We start from the raw sequence: 9137 nt of genomic DNA on the forward strand, positions 1-9137 counted from the left end.
TGGCGCACAGCCACATGTCCCAGGGGGTGGCAAAAGCTTTTTGGTAAAGAAAAAAAAAAGTGTCCCGTCACCTTCATTTCCCCGTGGACTTGCCACCACGCAGCCCGGCCAGACCCAACCGCCTCGCCGCCACTCCTGATTCTGAGAGGAGGGAGGCTGGGACAGAAAACTTCTCTCACGCTCCCCTCTCCTCTTTCAGGGGGTAATGAACCTTGGCTTTAAGCCTCATTAAACCCCATTATAGAATCACCCCCTCACCGAGCCTCTTTATAACCCTCCTGGTGGCTGGTTCCCTGGGAGGACACAGTTCAGCTTCACCGGTCTTCATTGCTACCTGCTGCCTCCCCGGCAAATCAAGCTTCCGACTCAGCCTCCGGGTGCCCAAGAGGCCAGGCTCCCACGCCAGGGTCAGGGGTCTGTGGCCCTGTCTCCAAGACAGAGAGCCGGAGGTGCTTGGGAAGGGGGTTGAGGGAAGGGCATGCCACGCTTCAAGGCATCGTGGGGGTAGAAGGACAATATTTCATAAGGCAAGGGCCTCCTGGGCAACCTCAGCAGGAGTCATTAAGAAAGACCAAGACGGGGAGGTTCTGGAACCATCCGTCACCTGCTCCCCTCAGAAGCTGCAGCTGCTTTGATGTGCTCTATGCCCATAGGCAACACCCCGAGAACTGCAGGCGGCAGATCTACCTGGCCATCCCTCATCTTCGGCCACCACGTGCCAACAGGGACGGTTCGGGGGCTGGCTGCAGCTGCTGTGTTCCCTGGGAACCTACCGCCTGGGAGGAGGGCTCCCTGATCAGCAACAGGGTCCAGGTGGCCATTGGTTAGCCACCAGCAAGGGGGCTGCTTTCCGACTGAGAAGAAGCATCCTCAGAGCCTGTCCCCCACCACACAATCCCCATCCCAACCTCCACCACCCCAGAGCAACCAGAGCAACTTAAGTCCCCTGCTGCATGAGCAGGTTACAGTGAAGGGGGACTTGCAAACTCACCCCAAGATGCTGGAGCCGGGTGGATTCAGAATGACAGCAAACACCGTCTCTTTACTGGCTCTGGGTGAGTGCCTGAACCTCTCCCAGTCCCAGTGTCCTCGTCTGTCAGACGGGGGTGGGGTGGAGCCCCTCACGTGCCCAGCGGCAGCAGGTAGGATGGAGGGCCGAGCTCATCCAAAGCACCTCAGATGAACAGGGTGCCAGTCTGCTCTTGAGTGCCCTGCCATCGGAAGCCCCGCAGAGCACGGGTGCCGTTAAGTTGGCGCTGATGCAACGGCAGCTGGCTTTGGGGCCCATTCTGTTGTTTGGGTTTTTTGGGGTTTTTTCAGTCATACCTAACTCGAGAGTACGGCAAAGCACGGATGAAACTGCAAAAGCACACTGCTTCTGTACAAAGCCCGGAGCGCTGCCAGCAGGCCATCGATGCCCGTTTCTTATCCTCCTTTTGCAAACCAGTGCACATCGTCGTCATCATCATTTCCATCACTGTTACAGCTATCCAGCCCGTCACCGAATGACCAACAGCCCCTCAAAGCTACCATCTCCAGAGACGAGGTGCTCAGGGCCTCGAGGGCCCGGCCTCGGGGCTGGAGACTGACTTTGGGGAGAAAACAGACTGGGGAGGTTAAGTGGTTTGTCTACTGACACACCGGCAACCACTTAGTGGCTCTAAGCCTGAAATCCCTTCCACTGGTAAAGAACGGTGATGAATAATCACTCCTCTCAACGAGGTGATGGCTATTTTTTTTCATTCTGAAGAACCCTTTGCAGGGAACTGAGAGGTGGCCTGACACCTAGGTGGGCTGGGGTCAGCTGGTTGGCCTTGGGGAGCTCTGGGGCTGCAGCAGGGAGCACAGAGGCCCCTGTGCTCTGTTTTTCTGGGAAGTAGGCTCGCTGCTGTATTTTTATTCCGTGTGGAATAAAAGTGTCTGTTATCTTGGGACTTGTTCATAACTCAGAGAAGCTTGGACCCCCAGGGCTGGCCAGGCTCCTCTGTGCATCTGGCTCCCCACGGTCCCCTCCTCTCCTTAGTCCCAGACCCGGAATTCGGGCATGCCCTGAAGATGCAAGGTAGCCCTGAGGTTCCCAGGCTTAGCCTCCCCACTCTGCCTAAGGCTGTCTCCAGGCATTAGCATGAAAGGCTAGCAGTCGGGGTGCCAAGGTCGCCCCCATTTTGCAGATGCAGACACCGAGGCTCCACGAGGCTCTCCTCTTGCTCAAGGTCAGACGCCCTGCCCGGGAACAGCAGAGCTGGGAGAGAAAGCAGGGACCTGCCTCCAGGACTATGCTCCTGGCCAAGGGGCGGGTCCCGCAGGATGCCAAGCCTTTCCCTCATCCCAGCTCAGGGCCACGCAGGCCCCCATGTGGAGCGTCTCTGACTCCGCTGGCAGTGAGCTCTGGACAAATTAATAAGTCGGCCTTCGGGTGTTGTCAGGGCTGACTCAGCGGCTGTTTGCGCTTGCCTGGGTCTGGGCTGCGCACACTGGGCACAGAAAGGCACGCCAGGGCTGGGGCTTTCTCTCCTGCCGGGGCCCAAGCCCTCCTCTGGTCCCTGCCGGGGGTGCATGATGCTCAGAGGAGACTCTAAGCCGAGCTATCCACGCCAACCCAGCCTAACCAGCTGGCTAGGCCAAAGCAGAGTTCTACGCCCTGCTGGAGCATTTTCCCAGAGAGAGCACTAGCCCATGTTATCCAATTCTCAGAGGGGCCTCAGGAGACAAACCTCCAAGACCCTAGTGGAAAGGTCGAGATGAAACCATGTGTCTAGAGAAAGGCAGACGGCCGGTAACTTGGTTATCAGATTACATGGGTGAACTTGAGTGCACTGGAGTTAGAAAAAAACACACCCAAAAAACCTGGATCAAAATCCCTAGGCTCAACTCTGTAACAGGGCATGCCCTAGAACACGTCTGGGCCTCAGTTTCCTCATCTGGACCATGGGAGAAAACCCTCTGGTCAATGGATGGTTTCAAACACTCAGTGAGCCCATCAACGTGGGGCATGACGACAAACTACACAAATGTCATGCGTGCTGCCATAGCCGCTCTAGGACCGGAGCCGGGCGAGAGTGGCAGTGGAGGGGCAGGGGAGGGAAGGGCCGGTTTCCCCATCTGTGGAAGTTGTATAACTGTTTGTTAATTTGAGAGGATTCAGAGCGATGGGGTGGAGTCTAGCCTGTCAATCAGGTCATAGCCAACGAGGCCTCTGTGTGGGCCTGGCCTTCTCCTGAGGATTCTGGGAACTCCTGTATTTCCTCCTTGGAGGCGGGTGACACTCTCGGGTCACTCCCTGGGAGACATCCCTGTGGAGAAGATACTTGGAGGGAGGCTGATGGAGCCAGACCTCATGGAGATCCCTGCCAGTGCTGAGATGCTTACAACGCCACTGGATCCACAAGACTTCCCACCCACTGCCTTGTGATCTTCCTGCATTCGGTGTCATTGCATGTGTTCCGTGAGTCGGAAGAGGACTTTATAGATCGGTATGTATTTCGTGAGTCTGAAGGACTTTATAGATTGGTATCAGACTTATGGGCTCATATCAGACTTCTGGACTGGATCTGAACTGGACTGGGACGTTTTCTCAATATTTGTTGCTCTTGTCTATAAACCTCTATCTTATTCACATTTGTGTGTCTATGACTTTGCTTCTCTGGTCTACCTGGACGAACACTCCATCCCTGAACACCTGCAGGCGAGAGAGCAACAGCTCTACACACGTGACAGTCACCCCAGTCTCTCAGACACCAGACGTGGGCGGGCGGCGGGGTGAGAGACCCAGGAGGTGTGCCCAGGCATGAGGGCGGAGGAGCCTGGGCCGGGAGAGCAGGAAAGGAGAGGGTGCACCTGGCTGGGGGAGAGGGCAGGTGCCCCCGGCCCGGGGTGACTTACTTGCAGAGGGGGTGCTCTCGCTGTGGACCGGGGGCGTGGAGGGCGCTACGGCCTGATGTCCCATAAAGAAGGAGCGGAGGGAGCGCTCGCCCAGGAGGGGTGAGCGCTGCTGGGAGGGGATGTTCTCGCAGCTGCCCACGCTGCTGTGGATCTTGAGGTTCAGAGGTTTGCTCTTCTTCTTGGCTCTGGAAGGGACAGAAAGAGAGAGAAACGTCTAACTCTGAGTGTGCAAAACCAGAAAACGGCGCTCCACCTTTGGCCTTGGACCACGAGTGGGGGATCCAGAGGGTGGAATTATTCAAGGCACCCCGCCAGCTCTCTGGGGGCTCAGACATGGGGGCTGGGCAAGGGGCCCTGTGAAAAGCCCACCCCCACCATGGAGGGTGCCCTCAAATGCCTGCCTTGGAGAGGCTCAAGAAACTGGGGGGCCTGTTCCGCTTCTGGCACCAATCACCCCCACCCCCAGCTTCGGCTTGCACATGCTAAGGTCCCGGCCCGAGCACCCAATCCATGGCCACTGCTTCATGGTCTTGGGAAAATGAGAAAGCAAATTATCGTACAGCCTTCCGACCCCCTCACCCGGATGCTTATTCAGAGGTTCCAGGCCCGGAGTATTTGCTGATGGTGGAGACTGGGAGCTGAGTCTCCTTCCCCAGGGAAACGGCTGTCCTGTTCTAGGTACACAGTCGCCCTCCTGCCCGTGTGTCAGGTGGCTGCGGGCCAGTCACCCCTCTTCTGCAGCACAGGAGGGGTCTGAGCAGACCGCCGGCCCCATGTCAGCTGCCAAAGGGCATGACCTGCTGGCCATGGAATACCAATGCCCACCGGAGCAGACAGAGCCCGGCCACTTCTTGGTGAGCACAGCATTGTTCCACTCCATGCCCGTGGGTGAGCCACATCTTTCTGGGTGACGCGGGACCCTGACTCCACCATTCGGAATGGTGAGCGTGGCCAAGGAAATGAAAGCAGCAGGTCACACAGGGTGACCGTCTCTGTGGCAAGGTGGCATGCGCTCCCCTGTGTTGAGATTTCCCAAATCCACCGCCTCCCATCCATATAAAAAGAATGAAAACATGATCCTAGTGGCCTTTAAGAGGTTCCAGGAGAGAATGTAAGGCTTGAGCAGGTTCCTAGCACTGCCCCCACCCCCAGCCCTGGAAGCATGACCTCCTTCTGGTACTGGGCACCTTCTGCAGAGCCCACCCAGGGTCACTACACAGGGTGCCTGCCTGAGGATTGAAGAAGGGAGGGTGCTCCTGAAGGCTGAAGGTTGGCCGGGGGGGTTCCGGGAACCACCTCGAGGGATGTGGGGAAGCCATATAGACAAGAGGCTCAGGGTACCCCACTCTTCATCCCTGGTCCACCTTATGGTCAAGGGCAGGATTAAGGGGGCCAGACTCTCCAGGTTTAAATATTGACCCTCCCACCCACTGGTTGTGTGAGTTTGGGTGAGTCTGTTCCACGTCTCCAGGCCTCAGCTTCCTCAACCGTCCTGCATGAAAGTGGTGGTGGAGAGATTCCAATGACGTCATCCATGCACACTGAGCACTGTGTCGGGGAGCCCCGTGCCCAACACCAGCATAGACATGAGTAGTTACTGGGTATCCTGCGTGGGGCTCAGGCTGAGATGCTTTATAACAAAGAATGGGGCGGGGGCGGAGCTAATCACCATGAGCACAAGAAAGAAGCAAATGTTCTAAGATTGATTGTGGCGATGATTGTACAACTCTGCTGGTTATGACGGAGCTGCCGAATGATATGATGTGCCTGCCATGCCAATAACACTATTAAAAAAAGAAAGAGACTATTGTAAGGGTGACTTGAGGAGAAAGAATTCTACTGCGGGTACTACGTAGTGGCATCATGGGAGAGTTCAGCCCTACTGGGGGGGCTCTTCAAGAACCCCAAGGTGGAGGTGAGGCTCTGTGGACCCTGTGCCCAGCAGCCTGATCACACACGGCAGGAACCGAGGTGTTTGTGGAAGGCCCATTAAATGGTGAATGGAAAGAGAATACAGCAGATGCCACCCGGTTCCAGGGTAGATAGATGGGATGGGGCCGCCCCATCTCCACTCTGTGCAATCTCTCTGGCCCTGCCTACCAGCCAGCATTTGCCTTCTGACTATAGCATGGAGGGCCGATGGGCGATGGGGGCAAGAAGGCAGGGGCTTAGCTGTCAGCCACAAGCCAATGGTGAAACCAAAAGGCCAGAGTTTTCGGGACACTCTGCATTACTCATTGTTGCTTTTTTTTTTCTGGTCATCTGCCAGGCACACCGGTCATTCACTTTCCCACAGTGGTGAAGGGCTGAAGAAGCAACACCAAGGGATGAAGGACTCCCACCCACCACTATGGTCTTCAAGCAACGTAATAAGGCACCCACCATGGGACGTGTGCTCACAGAGGGCTCACAGGGAAGGGATGAGTCAACCAGGGTGCAGTAAAGCACCGATGGAACACACCATATTCCTCTGGTTCCTTGAAGCTTCCTCACTTGCTCCCCCACCCCCTCGCAACTATCATGATCCCAGACCTGCCTTCCACTGCGGGCTAGATCAAAGCAGGTGAACAGGTACAGATAAGAGATAAGAGTTCAAGACACACGGAATCCAGGAATAGGAATGGGAGTAGTGATACCAGGAGGGTAAGGGGAAGATGGGGATAGGAGGAGAGAAGGGGGGAACCAATTACAATGATCAACACACAACCGCGCACGCACACGCACCCCACCCCCACCCCGGGATAAACAACAAAAACCATGGGGGAAGGGAGACAGTGGTGGGTGTAAGATATGAAAATAATAATTTATAATTTATCAAGGGGTCACGAGTGAGGAGGGAGGGGAAAAAAGAGGAGCTGATACCAAGGGCTCAAGCAGAAAGTCAAGGTTTAGAAAATAACGATGGCAACCTATGTGCAAATATGCTTGATTCGACTGATGTATGGATTCTTATAAGAGCTGTATGAGCGCCCAATAAACCGATCTTTTAATTAAAAACAAAACAAACAGAAGACATTGATTCTTTCAGTTTAGTTGTTTTTTGGTGTTTTTCCCCCCCAGTTTACCAAACAAGGATGAACCCCAGTCTGAAGAGCAACACTGACAGCAGTATATTTCTGTAGTGGAGTGCTTCGTGCAGGCTGCAAACGCCTGCAAAATCGGACAGATCGGAACCTGTCCAATGTGGGGTCACTCAGACAACCACCACCAGGCAGGACAACCTGCAGGTTGGAGCCCTGGAATGGGGGGCTCAGGAGAGGAGTGCGGAGCCCTTGTCAGGACTGTGGGAGAGACAAACGTTCTAATCGGCATGGCCGGCTGCCGTCTTTGAGCCAAGCAGCACCGTTTCCAACTCGGCCGGTCAGGTGATGTGGCTGCTATGCAGTCTGGTGGCTACGCTGCCCTTGTTTTTAAAGAGGGCCGCGAGATTTCTGTGGTTGAACCGGTGAGAATGAGTGTGAAGCCTTGTTTTGGTAACTATTAACTTATTTAAGTGTCCCAGTAACCCCCCAAGGGAAATGCGATGATTACCCTACTGATGAGAAAGTCCTGGTGTCGCAGCCATGAAGCGCTCAGCTGCCAGCCCAATGCTGGTGGCTCTAGCCTATCAGCTGCTCCCTGGGTTGGGTTTGGGGAGTTTTAGAGTGTTTGGGGATTTTTTTTTTTTTCTCCAGATGAGAAGCGGGCAGGTGACGCCATCTCTCCCACTCCCATCTGCCCATAGGTTGGCTGCCCTCTTGTGGCCAGAGCAAAGCCCCCTTGAAAATCTCAGTTCTGGATGAATGAAGCAAGCACCCCGAAAGGTGTGTTCACTTAAGACTTCCCTTCCACACAGGCCACCTGCTCTAGCAGGTTCCCAGGAAGACAAGTCTGTGGCAGGGCTGCCTTGTGGGTGCTGGGCTAGCCACCCTGGGCCATCTCCCCAGGGGCCCAACAGAGGGGCTTCCAGTGAAGCAGCCATAGCTGACTGACGCCCCTTGCCCTTGGCTCATTGGAGTGGGAAGGCGGGAGGGGGCAGCATTTCCTTCCATGCAGCTTCCCAGGGGAGGAGGCCAGAGGGGTGTGGAGGCCAGCAGTGCTTGTAGACTCTGGAGCCTGGGAGACTTGACCAGGAACTTGGGAAAGAGATCTCACCTCGGTGAGCCTGGTTTCCTCCCCTGGACAACGGGGATGGATTGGGAGGCAATGTTTGCACCAAGCTCAGGTGGCTATTGTGCAGCCCTGCACCTAGGGACGGTCCAGGTGGCATTCATTTCCTGTTACAAATGTGGCTCTGACCAGGTCAAGCCAGCTGGCTGAATAGCAATCGAAATAAAGCCTGAAGAAGCCACACTGAAGTCAAGCTGTGTTTTGCACCAGGAATCCCCACAGCTCCCTCGGCCCACTCCCCTTGGCAAGTCAGGGGGACACAGCCAAAGTGCCTGGAAGTACAGGCCCCTATTGTTTCCAAAACCCAGGGGTCCAGAGGCACTGAGTCACTAAGAGACAAGGCCAGAATCCTCTACCAGGAGAAGTGGGTCTAACCCCACAAGTCCAGCAGTAACTCAGTGGTTGTCGCCAACCAGTCTGCTTTATTAGTGGCCCCGGATGGAGGAGAGATGGATATATGTGGATAAATGTTGGCTGGACATGTGGATGGAGAAAAAGATGGAGGGATGATGGATGCAAAGGTGGGAGGCAAGGGAGAGGGCAGAAGGTGGGAAATTAAAGGATGGCTGGATGAAATGAAGAGGATGGAAGGATGGAAGGATGGAAGGATGGCTCGAGAGAAGGTGAAAGGAAGGCATGTGGCCAGTGGATAAATGGGTGAGTGACTAGGTAGGAGAATGGAAGAGGATGTATGTGTGGAAGAAGGAAGGATATGTGAAAGAAGTAATGAATGGATAGAGGGTGGGAAGCTGGATGGGAGGAGGGAGATGTGAAAGATGTCATAAATGGATAGAGGATGGGAGGAAGAAGATGTGAAAGACGTCATGAATGGATAGAGGGTGGGAGGCTGGATGGGAGGAGGGAGATGTGAAAGAAGCAATGAATGGATAGAGGGTGGGAAGCTGGATGGGAGGAAGGAGATGTGAAAGAAGTAATGAATGGATAGAGGGTGGGAAGCTGGATGGGAGGAAGGAGATGTGAAAGAAGTCATGAATGGATAGAGGGTGGGAAGCTGGATGGGAGGAAGGAGATGTGAAAGAAGTCATGAATGGATAGAGGGTGGGAGGAAGAAGATGTGAAAGAAGTCATGAATGGATAGAGGGTGG

At 55.0% G+C, this 9137-nt stretch overlaps 1 protein-coding gene across 1 annotated transcript in view; it reads right to left on the bottom strand.

The window, feature by feature from the left end:
- KSR2 (kinase suppressor of ras 2) overlaps positions 1–9137 on the bottom strand; it is a 402980-nt gene that overhangs the window by 158064 nt on the left and 235779 nt on the right. The window contains 1 exon segment of the mRNA XM_045296853.1: positions 3883–4067. Coding sequence (XP_045152788.1) covers positions 3883–4067 — 185 coding nt within the window.

The sequence above is a fragment of the Echinops telfairi genome, unplaced genomic scaffold, assembly GCF_000313985.2.
Source record: "Echinops telfairi isolate 266 unplaced genomic scaffold, ASM31398v2 ScPeMD7_7412;HRSCAF=8450, whole genome shotgun sequence".
Classification (NCBI taxonomy): domain Eukaryota; kingdom Metazoa; phylum Chordata; class Mammalia; order Afrosoricida; family Tenrecidae; genus Echinops; species Echinops telfairi.